The 16,504-nt window shown below is 47.3% G+C and overlaps 1 protein-coding gene across 2 annotated transcripts in view; it reads right to left on the bottom strand.

Moving 5' to 3' along the window:
* The window catches only part of Arhgef3 (Rho guanine nucleotide exchange factor 3), a 256,572-nt gene that overhangs the window by 206,867 nt on the left and 33,201 nt on the right, over window positions 1-16,504 (bottom strand). For both annotated transcript variants that reach the window (XM_021656759.2, XM_060390761.1), the window contains exon 2: window positions 15,995-16,088. In XM_021656759.2, coding sequence (XP_021512434.1) covers window positions 15,995-16,038 — 44 coding nt within the window. In that variant the 5' untranslated portion in view covers window positions 16,039-16,088. The remainder of the gene's footprint in view (window positions 1-15,994; window positions 16,089-16,504) is intronic.

Raw genomic sequence — 16,504 nt, 5'->3', positions numbered from 1 at the left:
AAGCACAGAGCAGACCTACAGCGAAGATTCTTCCACCCAAAGTATACATGGTCTTCAGGCTGGGAAATCCTGATCCAATCCGCTGGATGTTGAATATAGATTTGGCATCAGAAAGTGTCCTAACATCGACAGTTTGTCTCCTCGCTTCACGAAGGGATAATCCAAACTACTTATCACTGACCCCTCTCAACACATGGCCTGTGTGTCTGAATTAGCCTCTGTGCCTTTGAAGGTTCATGAGAGCTGAGTTTGTAAAGTGCTTTCTTGTGCAACCCCACCGCCATCACTCTCCCTGGCCTGTACTGAAAATACACAGAGGAGGAAGTAGACAGAAGCAGCCAGCCTGCCTAGGCAGAGCTTGTGCTCTGGAGCAGTCTCCATAGACAAGCCTATCCACTAAGGAGGCAGGCCTCCTCAGAGACTTACAGGAGGCAAATACAAATTCTGAGGGAACTGGGTGGGCCTGTGACATCACTATCCCCCATCAAGGCCTGGTCTGTTCAAGTATAAATAAAGGGCCTGTCTCCGGCAGGACATCTGATCCATATCCTGCCCCAAGACCTAAGGCCACCTTGAGAGTGACAGCTCAACTACAGGGGCAACAGTAGTAACGAGGATCCCTGCTGACCACTCAAATCTATACCTGGTCCCAGGCTCCACCCTCCTTGAAGCTTATTTCATTAAACCCTCTTAACCACCACATACGGTACACGAATCTCCAGTTTGCAGTGGAACTAGAGTGACTTGTCTGAGGCCTTCTGAGATGAGGGAGGAGACCTCTGAGCAAGTCTGCCGGTTCCAGGCTGGAGAGATGGCTCGGCATTTAAGAGCATGGTTGCTCTTTCAGAGTGTCTGGGTTCGGTTGCTGGCACACACGTGGCAGCTCACAAGCAGCTGTAACCCCCGTTCCAGGAGAGCCAATGCCCCCTTTTAACCTCTGTGAGCACCAGGCACATAAGTTGTACCAGACAAACACACAAGGTGAAACACCCATGCACATAAAAAAATGAATAAATCTTTAAAACAAAAAGGCTTCATGTTCCACCATGAAGTTCGAAGACATGCCGCAGCAAGAATCCTGTCAGCATTCATACCCGCACAAGGAAAACCGGACACAGCACCTGAGGCATCCTACCTAAACAACAATGCCAGATGGATGGCCAAAAACTGCCGTCTGGGTGGTAACGGTACTTACAAGCACGAGAAAAAGAAGGTAAAAATCATAAACGTAAGTCCTCTCAGGCTCTCAGCACTATCCTGACAAGTGGTGAGCCCATTTGCCAAATCAAAGACCCACCCACGCCTGAAAGTTGGGGGGCAGTGTCCTTCACTCCTGCTGTCCCTCCCGAGTCTATTCTTATCTCCCCTTCCCCTGGCCTGGGAGAGGGGGCTGTCTTTGTGGAGTGCAGCTGGCAGCTCGGATAAGCAGGTGTGGAGTCTGAAAATGACCTTGCCCATCAGCTCGTGGAAACCGAGGAGACAAGGAAGTCACTGTATCGCTGTGCGCACATCGCCCCAGCCCCAGAAAGAAGGCTCAGTGAAGCCGTTGGGGGAGGGATGTGGGAAGCGCACGAGCACACACGTCACAACGCACACACAATGGAAGTCACCAACTAAAGGAAGCGCCCATCGTGTCACCCAAGAAAGTAAAACCGTCACCAAAGACCAAAATGAAAGATCCAACAGTACCAAAGGAAAGGATGGGCTGAGGCATTTCCACAAGCACAGAGCTGCACAAAGATCAACAGTGATGATCCTTGGAAAAACAAGAAGGAGCGCCCACATTCTATGTGGGAGCTGGTGAACTTCATTAAGCCCAGCCAGCCAGAGCTGTGTAAATGGCCCTCACTGTGCCCGCCCTGGAAGAGGTCCAGCAGCCAGGACATGCTGTGGGAAGAAAGGGAGTCCACTAACCCAGATCTCATTAAATGTGGGTTAACTGGCTCTATTCCTGCAGCTCAAGGGGCCAAGTGAGAGCTGAATGGAGCACTTTTCAGAACAGAAAACCCAAGCCCGCCAAGCCAGCGCCTTTTATTTTCTCACATCCTTTCAGTTGCTCAGCTGGCTGACCTGTCTTGGACCCTAGGGAAACAGCCCTTCTCTACCCTCATCGGCCATCACCCTCCTGGTATACCCTGACCTGACCATTCCTCCTTCCCCACACTGTGGTCGTCAATGCCCAGGAATGAATCACCGTGAAAGCCAAACATTGTCCCCACTGAACAAAAGGTGGGGCCTTGGATTATGGCTTGTTCACATTTCCCCAAGAGTTGGCCCGCCTCTCTTGCCACTGCCACAGAACATGGCTCACTGCTAGAGGAACAATCAAGTTAGCTTCTTCTCTTTAAGTTTTAAATTTTATTTATTTATTTATCTATTTATTTATTTATTCATTATAGGTTACATAACATGGTTATGTAATTTATAATTATGATTATATAATAATATTATCGTGTGTGCGTGTGTGCGTGTGTGTGTGTGTGTGTGTGTGTGTGTGTGTGTGTGTAGCTCCAGTCTCCAGGCTTACCTGGCAATTACCTTTACCTGTTGAGCCACTTCACCTGCCTGACTCTTTCCTTTTTATAACGGATGAGATAGAAACAGGTTTGGGGAAAGCCTCAGCTATTTAAGCACGCAGAGCAGTAACAGCTATGAATGTCAAGATAAATCTTCGTCTGATGTTTCTGGTGCTAATGTCTGACAAACTGCACACCAGCTAAGGCATAGGCTGCAGAGGCATTCGCTCCCACTGTCCTCAGAGAACCTCAAAAGGCAGGCGCTGTTATTAGCCTCATTTTACACTCAAGAAAAGTATAGTACAGACAGGTCAAGCGACACAGCCGAGGTAACACACCTGGCTAGTGGTCCAACCAAGATCTGAATCAAAGCAGTGTGGCTCCAGAGCCTGTGTTCTTAAATGCTACACTGTCATTACCCTTAAAACAAATTTAGTGTCACGGTGAAACCCATTATTTTGTGCAACTAATATAGGCTTATGAAGAACTTTAACTTAGAATTATAAAATTAAAGTTATGCTAAAATGCTCACGTTTGAGGGAGTCTGTGATGTTATCAGCTTACTTTAATATCATGTCTCAGCTCCCTGAGCTGAAAATGCTGTAAGCCGGTGTCCTAGTTTGCTTTTCTGTTGCTGTGATAAGACCCTATCACTACCCAACTTTGGCAGGAAAGGGTGTATTTGTTTTATAGGTTGCAGTCCACTCTTAAGGGGGTTCAAGGCAAGAGTTCAAGGCTAGAACCATGAAGAAACACTGCTTCCTGGCTGGCTTCCCAGCTCATGTTCAACTACGTTTCTTATACAGCCTAGGCCCATCCTATTCAGGAATAGAACACCCACACTGGGCTGGGTCTTCCTACATCTTTTAGGGCTCAAGAAAAATGGCCATCAGACATACCTACAGGCCAATCTGATGAAGGCAATTCCTCGGTCACCCTCCCCAGTGTGTCAAGATGACAACCAAGGTTAGCCATTACAGTTTTTACATCGCTCTGCAAATGCAACCCTGCACCATGTTAGAATGGAACTCGGGTTCCAGGGGCTACACTGGCCAGTGACAGGAGCTCTGATTTAGTCTGTATAAATACACAGGCACAGATATGGCACTTCTAGGAAGGCACGGCATGTGAGTCATACCATCTCCTTTAAGCCTTACACCCACCCATGGCATCATCACCAATAGTAGCCCACTGACAGATGACGGCAAGGTTCGCAAAGGCAGTCCCTCTGCAAGATCACAAAAGGCACAGGGAAGAAGATCACAAGACTGCCAGATTCAAGTGTGTTTGTTTTTCTATCACATATGGCATCTCTTAAGAGAATTTCAAGATTTTCTAAAAAAATAAATAAAGTAGCATGAAATGAGGTTTGGGAACAACCAAGCCTACTGATTAAACCACCAGGTGTCATAAGGTGTCAGTGACCACAGTGTGTGACCCACAGCCGGAGGCCATCTACCTGCTTCAAGTCCATGCCTACTGATGGCCTCTGGCAAATCCCTTTTCTGACTCTATCACCTCACTTATAAAGAAGGCTGAAGGGGGAGGACCCTATGCCTCAGGAGACCTAGACTGTGCTCGGCATCTGAGGCAAAGATATCTCTAAGGAGCTGTGTCTCTGCCACTGACAGCAGCTTCCCTCTTCCTTCCCAGGACAAAGGCTCAGGAGCAAGTTTCTAGTTGCCTCTGGATTCAGGTCTTTACAAGGGGGGAGGCATGCTTAGTTACCATCTGAGTCTAGGTGACAAGAAGTCATATGTCTGCTCAGCTTTGCTATTATAAATTCCACTCATAAGATATTTAACATCTTGTGCTGGGCGTGGTGGTGCATGTCTGTAATCCCAGCATTCGGGAGACAGAGGCAGGCGGATCTCTTTGAGGATGGGGCCAGCCTGGTCTACAAAGCAAGTCCAGGACAGCCAAGGCTACACAGAGAAACCCTGTCTCAATATATTCAACATCTCATCAAAGACACCCTTTGAGATAGGCGTGGTAGAACCTGTAATCCCAGCATGTGACAGGCTGAGCAGGAGAACTGTGAGTTCCAGGACAGCCTGGGCTACATAAAGCATTTTATTTATTTATAATTACATACATACATACATACATACATACATACAACCCTTGGAGCTAGAGATGGTTCAGGAGCTAAAAGTCCTCAGCGCTCTTACAGACAGAGAACTTGAGTTAGATTCCCAGGCCCCACATGGTGACTCAGAACTATCTGTAACTCCCAGGAACTCACACAGTGCATAAATCTTTAAAATTCAAGTTTTACTGTTCTTGTTTTTAATCCCTAAAGCACATGCCTTTTCATTCATTTTGAAAAGGGAACAACTTAGAATCATCAAGATGAGTTAAGCTTGGGTTTGCGTAGGTTAGGCGTGAGGGTGAGGCTGGGTAAATCTTTCATTTAGTCAAGCCTGCAGCTGCCTCACTCACCCTTTACTCCTGACTCCTTCTTCCACACACAACTCAGGGAAACAAGAAAAATCTACACCTTCAGGCAGGAACTTTCCACCCTGAAGCAGTCTCCGAACTGCTGGGCCCTCGGCTCTCCCCGCCCCCCCCCCCGAGAAACACAAACACACACACACACACACACACACACACACGGACATATACACACAAATTACAGGTCACAACTACATTCTATTCTCTTCAGGAATGGAAGGATGCGTTATTAGGAAATCCGTTAATATAATTCATCTCATTAACTGAATCCAAAGGAAACACCAGTAACAAAAACCAGATGTCTCTTCTGATGCTGGCCATGTTAAATCAAGCACTTATTGCTGACTCCCACCTAGCTAGGAACGGAGGGAAGATTCCTTAGATCAGCTGGAAAATGCATCAGAATTGCAAGGAAAGAGGGGTCCAGGCCAAGGCAGCTAACAACATCACCCACAGAGGAGCTGCCAGCCCAGCTACAGGGAAGAAAACAAGTCTCACCAACTGGAAATGAAGAGAAAGCAAAATTTCATTAATTTTAAAAATTATGTAATTACATGTCTGAAAAATCCTTTCCCACAAAAATAATATTAAAAACAGATCTGAAAAACCATTAGAACAAATAAGATAATTTGATGTTAGTCAATATTAAGAAAATAAGTTATTAATAGCTTTCTTACAGGAGAGCAGGCACGCAAACCAACCTGAATATGAGCTGACGATCAGCCAGCAAAATGATCATTAAAAAACATATTCCTGGCTGGACATAGTGGCTCACGCCTTTTATCCAAGCACTCAAGAGACAGAGGCAGGTTGATCTCTGTGAGTTTGAGCCAGCCTGGCCTACATAGGGAATTCCAGGACAGCCAGAGTTACATAGTGAGGCCCTGTCTCAAAAATAGAAACAAGCAATTTATCTATCTATCTATCTATCTATCTATCTATCTATCTATCTATCAATCTATCTTCCTAACTAGGTATTGAGGTCACACCTATAACCCCACTTGAAAGGCTGAGGCAAGAAGATCCCTGTGAGTTTGAGGCTAGCTATACAATGAGTTCCAGGCTACACTAGTTTAGGCTACAGAATAAGACCCTTTATCACGAGAAATCAAGAAAATAAATATAGACAGACAGACAGCTATCTATCTGGAAGGCCAAGACAGGAGGTTGCTTGAGCAAAGCAGCTCAGAATCAGTCTGGGTACATAGGAAAGCCCCATCTCAAAGTCAAACAAACGTTATGTCCTTTCTGTGCTCTACCACATTCCATTTCTTCTGGTGGGATTCTGGAAGTGAGCACTGTGACCATTGCAGGTGCCATGCACTTGGTGTGTGTCTTGGCACAATGAATCCTTCATCTCAGGCTGCCTACCCCACAGTCACATGGGGAAGCCGGCAGGTCCTTTCTTTCCCGCAGAGAAAAAGACGAGATGTTTTGTTGTTGTTTTTTTTTTCAATAACGACTGTCAATAATAGAGCTGACCAACCTACCAATACACAGCACAGTGCCATCATCACATATCAGCACTGGCCTGTCTGTTGTCCAGCACAGAAGTTCAACCTGAGTTGAACCTACCATCTGTGACCTCATGGGCCAGAATGTCCTGTTGTGTTATGGCAGTGGAGTAGGGGTGAGTCAACTCCTGCTCTTCTGCCCATGCTGTCCTTGCAGCGGCCATGATTCTTCTCAAGAAGGCCGCACAAGGACTATTCTCTCAACACTCAGTTTGTATTCAGATGATGTCCTCTTTAAAAGAAAAGCTCTCCTGATGAGGCCTGATGGACTAGTGTCAGATGGAAGGGGAGGAAGACCTCCCCTATCATTGGGCTGGTGGAGGAGCATGGGAGAAGAATATGGAGAGAGGCTGGGATTAGGAGAGGATGGGAGAGGGGGCTACAGCTGGGATACAAAGCGAATAGACCGTGACTAATAAAAATAAAATAAAATTTTAAAAATGTAAAAAAAAAAAAAAAAAAAAAAGCTCTCCTTATGGCACTATCTAGAGCAACTCTCCGTACAACTTTATTTTTCCCTAGAGCGCATGTCACCAGCTAATATCACCCTCTACCTCTGTTCTCTGTCTTTCCGAGTCACCGTCAATGCAGCCATCACTGTGGCTTCGTTCACTGACTGCTCTTTCCCTAACGCAGACACAGTCACACACGCCCCCACGCATACCCAGGCATATGCGCACACACACAAATATGCTAATAAAAGATAAAGGGGCTCCTTGTAGTATTCTTCCAAATGTAGCTGGGTAGGAAGAGCTGCAGGGCAGATGCCAGGCATGGCGTGTCACAGCACATACAGGGCAAGGGGCTGCTAGGTCTCCAGAAAATTATCACTTTTTTTTTCCTGGAAATTAATGTGCTTGTTACAGCAGTAGTTTTCTGGTGCTTTTTCTACTTTCTGCAACATCCCTGGAAGCCTGTCCTCTGTCTAGAATGCTCCAGCCTTCCCGGATGCCCTGAAGAGGTAGGCAGCCCTTCACTTGTGGGAAAAGGGAGAGTAGATGATTAAAACTTAGCCTGAGGAGCCCACAGGTGGCTCGGCTGTAAAGGCACTTCCCACCAAACCTGACCATCTCTGAGCTCCACAGCCAGGCCCCATAGAGGGGAAGAGGGAAAGGCCTTTGGTTCCATCTTTACCACCAAAATCATTTCTCAGACTCACCCCTACTCCACTGCCATAACACAACAGGACATTCTGGCTCATGAGGTCACAGGCCCCGGCAGAGCAGCGCCTCCCTGCCTTTTAAATCGATCTGTAAAATCCCCACCGTCTTTAGCATGCACAAACGGTAGTCTTGTGTGTTGGCGGCTCCACTGTTCTCTGTCAGGTGGAGAAGCAAGGCTGACGGAAGGATGCTCCTGCAGGAGGAAGTGGCTCTGAAAGCACCTGCCTCCAGATGAGTGGGAACCAGCCCCATAAACACGGTTTGAATATTAAAAACAAAACTGTTCCCCACGTGAAAAAGAGAAAAGGCTACGGTTCCACGCAGGGCGCCCACCATCCACGCAGTCAGAACACCCTAGATGACACCAGCGCTTGGCAAAGCACAGGCAAGCCTTACCCTCAGCAGGCCCAGGCACCTCAGCAAGGCAGGGTTCAGCTGCCTGCCTGCTACCCTGCCACAGCTCAGTGAGCCCCGCACTTGGATCAAACGGTTGGAAAAGCCAATTTACCTCCAGAGCGGCTGTTCCACTCCTGTCTGGCAGGAATTTTCTATCAGATTCCCTGGGAGGAAGATTTACATGACGCACTTTGCCCCACCCAGAGCAGGCAGGTATGCGACAAGTGCCTCAGCCTTAGGGCAGCGGTGACTAAGTATCCCCCTTGCCCAGCTCAAGTCCCTCAAAGATACTCTTCTACCTCTGCCCTACGCGAGATGTGTTCTCAGTGTGAGAAAGGACACACCACTGAAGCACTCTCCAGTTTCTGTATTTAGCTGTTTCCCGGGTGTGCATGAGTATACAGCAGGCACTCAGCACTTAAGGAGGTTCACACTGCCCTTTACAAAAATAAAGAATGCATACGATGACAGAGTAACAGAAACATGAGTGACACTGGAGAGGGGTCCTCTCCTAAGCTGTGTCTCCCTGTCTTTTACCCATCTCCTCTTTTAGACTGCAAGAACCATGAAGGCCAAGTCCAATGCCCTTGTGGCCCCTGGGAACCAGACAGAGTGCTTAATGCATGGCAGGAACCTGAATTACTACTCAGTGGAATCCTTGAAGATGAAGCACAGGCTAGGCACTCCAGACAGTTCCTTCCTGTCTCTGGGGTTGGCAGAAGAATGGTTTATGGACAGATAACAGATCCAGGCCATGTGCTATATCATTCTCTATGTCAGTCAAGTGTGCAGGAGACAAGATAAGCAATTCTTACCACACTGAACCTACACACCAACCTGAGGAACGGCGTCTCACCATTATCTCCTTTCATGGACAGGCAGAGTGTACAGATTAATTTTTTTGTTGTCACAACCCAGAGACACCTGGGAAGAGTGACCCTCAGTTGAGGAGTCGTCTACATGAGACTGGCATCGGGCCAGTGTGGACCAGCTCCTCATGGGTGGCACCATCCCTAAGCAAGGAGGTCTGGGCTGGATAAGGAAGCTGGCTAGCTGAGCCCGAGCCAGTGAGCACTTTCCTCCACAGTTTCTGCTCCAGTTCCTGCTTGAGTCCCTGCCCTGTCTCCCCTCAGGGATGGACCGTGATCCGAAACAGAGGCTGAAATAAACCCTTTCCTCCCCAAGCCAGTTTTGGTTGTGGTGTTTTTATCACAGCAACAGAGAGCAAACCAGGGCACAGACGGAGACTTGGGAAACTGGGTCAGAATCATCAACCCCCGACAGCTCCCTGGCACTCCCTTTGTCACTGGACCACCCGGCGGAAGAAGAACTTACTACCTGAAACTAAGAGTGTGACTGCAAGCTCTCCCGATGGCATTAAACACACACCTCTGCATCTCAGAATCATAGCACTCCACCCCTGGGCCAGCCCGAGTAGCTGCAGCCCATTCTGCAGAGAGGCTCTGAGCTCCCTGTGCCGTGAGGGAGGAAAAAGAGAAGATGAGGGGCATGACTGTGAAGAGTTTCCAGGCCTCGGAGGGGTGTAAGACACTGCTTTCAATCTAAGACCTAGAAGTGCCGTTGACCTTGGAGCAGTACTTAAGAAATGGTTTCCCTCGCCTGTAAGATGGAGGCAGGGGACTGATCCACACTGCCCTGGTTTGCCAAGAGGTTTGGAGCCCACGAGAATGCACAGCCTCTCCAGAGGCTCCCGCTTCAACAGATAACGCTCGTTTATTTCCTATGTAGAAATCAGCCACATGGAAGACAGGGGAAGGGAAGGGTGCAAGTTTGTTTCTTAACAGCTGCAGAGATGATTTTTATTATCGTCAGTTGTTTGTTAGGATGGGGCCCTACATTGCCCGGGTTATTCTCAAACTCCATGGGCTCAACTGACCTCCCTGCCTGAGCCTCCTAAACGCTGGGCCACCAGGTTCCACAGGACAGCTTCCAAAACACTGTTCTAAATCCTGCCCTTTGCCAGAACAAGAATAGATAGACTTTGTTGTGGTGAAACAAACAAGGAAACTGATCCTGAGGTTCAGAACCCTAGGTCTGGGTCTTAAAAGCACAGTCCAGCCTCTCCTTCACCTTGGTAGGTCATGGTTCCTCATCTGTGTAATCACAACGGACTTGTGTCCTGACCATGTGTTAGAAGAACTTTGTATCAGATCTGCCGAACAGCTGACAGAACAGAGTGAGCTCAGAGGGGCGGGGGATCACAGCACAGACCTCTGTTTAGAAACCCTGCCATGCAACCTGATCTTTTAATACCCTCTGACAAAGCCTCCTGAAGGACCTGCTTAACTGAACTGAAGTCAGCACTAGCCAAACACATTTTGTGAAAGATTCCATTTTTTCCCCTCCTGTTATTCCTATTACTGTAAGTCGGAAACTATTTTCTAAGGAGCCGCTTGGAAATGACGGAGAGGTGAGAGAGGAGAGGTGAGGTGGCTCTCGGAAGGTCATGAAAGGAGGGGTTGCAAACTGTTAGCTGTCACTTTCCAGCTTGGGAAAGTCATCAGCTGAACTCTCTAAGGAGCTGGAGGAAGGGAAACAGGTCCCACATAGTCCTGTAGGTAGTAAGCAAAGAGCTAATAAAAACCAATGGGTAAAACAGCTCAGGGCTAATGATGAGATGGAAGCTGATAAGGGGCCCAGGGAAGCCACAGCGGCCAACAACAAGCAGCAAGAGGAACAGTCCCAGGGCTCTGGGGTGCAGAGTTGGAAAAGATCTCAGTGTGGGACCAAGCTCTTCCTGGGGCCTCCGACATACTGCTGTGTCCTAGCCAGTTCATCCTACCAAAGCTGTCCCTAAGCCAAGGTATCAGAGTATCAGGAGTAGACCGTCCAGCAGCTGACACAAGGGAGTGCCCTGGGCTAGACCTCAGGTCTCACCACAGCACACAAGGCCCTTCCTTCCAGGAGAGGAACAGCTGACTGAGCCAGCACCCAGGAGGGGCTCAGAGGACAGCGCACCCTGCAGGGTCAACACAGTGCGGGACATAGTTTGTGTGTGTGCTTGGTTTTTGAGACAAGGCCTTCACATGCAGCTCTTGGCTGGCCTAGAGCTCGAAAACCTCTTCGCTCAGGCTCCCGAGATCCTGGGGCCAGAATGGGGGCTCAGTAGTTAACAGCACTTGCTGTTCTTGCAGAGGAGCCAGGTTTGGTCCGTGGTACCCACATGGCAGCTCACAATACATGATGCCCATACACACATGAAGGCAAAACATTCACAAACATAAAGTAAAAACACTTTTTTAAATTCACTTGTATTGAACATGTATGGACTCTATGTTTTGAAGCACCAGGGTCTCACATACACTGCATGAGTGCTCTGTCTCTGAGCTTTATTTGTAACTCCAGCCCTCCTTTTACTTTTTATTTTAAGTCAAGGTCTCGCTAAGCTGCCTAGAGTTGCCTTAAACTCCCAATGTAGCCCAGGAAGGCCTTGGACTTTGGATCCTGTGCCTCAGCCTCCTACGTCCTGAGTTTCTAGGTCAGCACCATCGGAACTGGTCACTGGTTTTTATCACTACTCCTTAAAATACAGGAGACTAGCAACCATGTAATATTTCTGTTGCATTACCTCATCCAGGCAAGCAAGAGACGACTTAACAAATGCAGAAGGCTATCTGCTTTCTATGCAGACAGCTTGCTACTTAATGTAAGATACTTGATACTCGGAAGGATCCTGGAGCCAATTTCCCATGGTCACCAGCAACAACTATACTGCAATAGTTAAGCCAGAGAATACTTTTATTTTGAAGAAATACATATGTACACTACCTCTGAGTAGAAACTAGGCAAGAAAAGAAGAGCCCTTTCTTGGGCATTTTCCCTCAGTGCTAAGGCCTGCTGGGTAATGGAGTATGGACTGATGAATGAATTAGTGAATGAATGATAAATGAACTTGGTCTTTCCACAAGCCCATTTCACAGGAAGAACTGTTGATCCGGAGGACACGGATTTTTCTCCTCAGAGTTCTCTCTGCACCTTAGGGAACATCAGGAATTCTGCTACACACCTGAGGAAGCTGAGCACAGTGAAATGACGTTATCTGGCCGTGGTCACTGGACAGCAGGAAACTTCACTCCCTGGGGTTTTGTCACATAGAAATCTCCTGTTCTTGGGTCCCCGGGGGATCAGTTACTGCCTAGAAATGGAGGTAACCCGAAATGATAGCTCACCCTATACTGAGGGAATAGGTGTTCTTCCAATAAAGTCACTTGGTTAAAAGACAATATGTCCACAGATCTCAGAAGCAAAGCTGTGCTCTGCAGAGGACTGTGTGGTTGGTAAGGCCCTGTCCTCTGCACAAGTGGGCTGTCTCCAGGCCAAACTGTGGTCTTGCATTGTGCTGGCTAAGTTTATGCCAATTTGATGCGATTGAGCTAGAGCCATCTGAGAGTCAATTGAGAAAACGCATCCAAAAGACTGGACTGCAGACAAGCCTGTAGGCATTTTTCTTAATTAGTGATTGATGTGGGATGGCCCGGCCCATTATAGGTGGGGCTCCCTCTGGCTCTGAGTTCTCTAAGAAAGCAGGCTGAGCAAGCCAGTAAGTAGTACCCCTCCATGGCCTCTGCATCGACTCCTGGCTCCAGGTTCCTGCTCTGCTTTACTTCCTGTCCTGACTTCCTTTGAGGGTAAACAGTGCAGTGGATGTGTAAGCTGAATAAACCCTTTCCTTCCTCTTTGGTCCTGATGCTTCGCCACAGCACAGCAACCCTAAGACAGGGGATGTGTACCATTGTGCTCTCCACTGACTAACACAAAACCTAGGCTTTCTGCTGAACCATGTTCATCAAGTACGCAAGTGCCTCTCATCCCCACTCAACACTCAGTTCTCTGAGAATGCCTGTCTCACCTACCTGTAGCTTCTAGTACAGTTGGTAAGATACAACAGACACCCACAGATGACTCAACAGTTCATCAACCAATGGGCTAGTTCTCCTCAAGGGACTGCCGGATAATGAGCTCTAGCTGTGAAACAACAGGGATCAGGCTTCTGGGATCAGCCAATCCCACAAGAGGGACCTGTGATGCTGTGGAGAGAACCAGTCAGACCCCAGGGACCAGAGGCCAACACATGCTCCTGTAGCTTGAACTTGGACAGTTATTTCCTCACTCTTAGACTGTGTGCTTAAACCGTCATACAAAATGAAATATGGCAAATCTAGGATCTCTTCCAGCTCTGTGTATTTTTCTTAAAGATTTATTTTTTTAAATCATGGGTGTGTGTGTGTGTGTGTGTGTGTGTGTGTGCATCTGAGTACAGATGCCTGTGAAGGACAGAGAGGGTGTCAGATCCTCTGGAATTAGAGTGACAGGTAGATGTGAGCCAACATGGATGCTAGGAACTGCACACGGGTCTTCGGCAAGAATGGTGTGTGTTTGCAACCACCCAGCCAGCATCCCCAAATTGTTATGTCTTTGAAATATGCAAGAAGGGGAACTTAGAAAAGCATTTGAAACTGCATTCTGCCTGCACTTATTTTATTTACATCTTCACCTAGGTGTTTGTTTCTGTGGTGCAGGGGGTGGAACCTAGGCCTTCACACATGCTAGGCATCTTTGAATGAGCTCTAAAACTAAACATTTTTGGGCAGAGTGATGACTTAGGTTTACCAAGGACAACCAAAACACTCCCTTCCCACTACATCCCAGAAGACTCATTTCTCCTAATAAAAAAATATTCATTTCCTACAACAACGATGCTCAGCTTGGGAAATCCTTCCACAGGAGTTTCTGGGTGAGCTGGAGTGTAGCCTCTGATCACAAAAAGCACACAGAGCAGAGGTGCTGGTGGTTCGCAAAAGCCCAGTGCCAAATGCTGGACGGGGACACGGTCCCCTCCTCTCAGCTTCTACTCACTCAGAGAATAGCCACAGGCGCAGAGCGACAGCTGCAAGTGTCTGAGGCAACTGCAAACAGGGCATGCTGACTCCAAAGGCATGTCCCATAGGAGAGCTCACCACTGCGCCAGTGTGGCTCAGTTACTATCTAACAAGAGCACCGGTTAGGAGACAAGTCTTCACAAGACCGAATTGTTGTGCTTCTCCTTTTCACATCTCAGGCTGCTTTGAATGAAGTCTCATCTGTCCCCTTTGACTACAAAATAGGGAGAACAGCACTACTCTTTCCTTCTAGAGCCCCTGTGAGAATTCAAGCAGAGAAGTAGGTCAGTTGGTGCACGGGAGGGGGCTGGGCTGACACCCAGCAAACACCCATCTTGTTGCCAGTGGTGCAGCTGTGCAGATGGAGGAAAGTGCACCTGAAGTCAGTAATCTAACCCTAGGCTCTTCAGAATCCTTCAGAGTCAAAAGAGAGGCTGCTGCTTCCACACTGGATGCCTGGGACAGCAGCCTGGACACTCTTCAGAAGAAAAAGCAAAGCTGCAGCTGTACCTGGGAAGGGTCAGGACTGCCCAGGTGTGGGGGAGCCTGGGTCTCAGGAGAGGTTGCCCTCTGTGAGTACAGAAGCTTACAGTATCTCCAGGAGATGAAACCAGGCAACAGTCCCAAGAAGACGAACTTCCCCAGAGGAAGGGAGAGAAGAAATTACAACCCCATGAGATATGCTGCTCACCCAGCCGACGGCAAAAATTAAACAGCAGATCTGGGGCTTGCAGGAGATGGGCAAATCCAAAACCTAAGTACCCAGCTGACAAGCCAAACTGTGCTCTTTGGAAAGTGATCTGATCATGTTTATTAGACTCTAAAGTGCATTTTCAGGATGATCCAGAGACTCTTCTCCCTGGTAACTGCCACAGAGAACCATTAGCTTGTGTGCCCAAAGGAATACACCACAGCACACACCACAACAAAAGCCAGAACCAGTCAAACCACCGTGAGCTGGCTCAGCAATCAGGGAGACAGACGCTCCTCATGCAGCCACCAGCCACCTCAAAAAACATTATGGGATACACCATTAAATGTTTTAAAGGATCATGAAGCAGGCCAGCCTGCATAACATGTGTCTTAATAAGAAGAAATGGGAGACTGAGAAGATGGATCCATGGGTGAAACAGTTTGCTACCCAAATGTGAGGACCTGAGTTTGGATCCCCAGAACCCACATAAGTGTCAAGTAGGCATGGCAGCCCACCTATAATTGCTACACGGGAGGCTGAAAGGTATTCCCTGGAGCAAGTAGGTAGGTGAATCTGGAGGCTCTGGGTTCAATTTAGAGACCCTGCTCTCCCAACAGATACAGGAGAGACAGAGAAGACACCTGACTGCAGCCTCTGGCCTTCACATGTGCATGGCAGGCACACATACACACACACAAACACACACACAACCAGCAACAGCAAAGGAGAAGAAATGAAAGAATGACCCTCCTCTTATATAGCTATAGAAATTTCTAGAAGGAAAGGTACATATTATGTAAAGCATAACATGAACTGCATAGATCATAGAGAGGAACAGGAATGGATTCAGGACAGAATTAAAAAATTTTTAATTACTAAAAATAAGAAGTTATTCTTTAAAAAAGAGAGAGAGAGAACATGAAAGAGAGAGGAAGAAATAGCACGAAAGAGCTCAGGGTTCATCCCTGCTTGCTCTTGAGAGGCTGACCATCACTCACTGAGCAGGCAATACTGTGTTTGGGGACAAACACCTACAGTTTTGAACCAAGACACTTAATTTTATACCACATTGTTCCTATTGATCCCAGTTCTTCTGGAGCTTAGAAAAAGTCGTTCGTGTTTAACAATGCTTCCCCTCCTCCAGTGAAACAAACTGGAGATGTGAAAGGAGATGTGGGTTTGGAAGCAGAGGGGCAACCGGAGCCTGATGCATGCTGGGAAAACACTCTACCACCAAACTCCTCACCTAGCCCATGCAACCTCCAGATTCTTCAGGGTTTCTACCAACACATACAGGCATGAAGGAATGGGACACTGCATTAAATCGTCACATGACAATTTTTTCCTTAATTGTTACCTTTCCTTGTTTTCTTCCATTCCTCTGTAAATGCACTGGTTCATTACTGTGAAATTCTCTGTAGATTCAGAGTGCCAGGCCCAGGTTTTCTTTCCTAAAAACCAAAATGACCAAGAGACTGGCTTAGAATAAAGTACAATGACACATATGTATGAAAATGCCATAATGTATACAAAGTGAATAAACTATAATTAATATAAAAAATGCCGTAATGAAACCCACTCCTTTACATACTAACTTACGCAATGAATTGAATAAGTAAAATCACCATCATTGACACACACAAAACTGGTGCATTTCAGTTATAGACACACCAAGAGGGCCGCATTAGAATCTACCAAGGCCTACCCACTATACCCCCAAACCCATCCTCCTTTCTTCCACAGTCCCAGGCTGAACAACCTAAATCAAAAAATCCACTCCAAAATACTCCAAAATCTGAAACTTTCAGAACCTTGGATTTTTAACAAGATCCAAAGTTAAAAAAAAAAAAATCTAGACCAGAAAGAT

Source organism: Meriones unguiculatus, chromosome 9 (assembly GCF_030254825.1).
Source record: "Meriones unguiculatus strain TT.TT164.6M chromosome 9, Bangor_MerUng_6.1, whole genome shotgun sequence".
NCBI lineage: Eukaryota > Metazoa > Chordata > Mammalia > Rodentia > Muridae > Meriones > Meriones unguiculatus.
The sequence above is the reverse complement of the archived record's forward strand: the minus strand, read 5'-3'. Positions and strand labels throughout refer to the sequence as shown.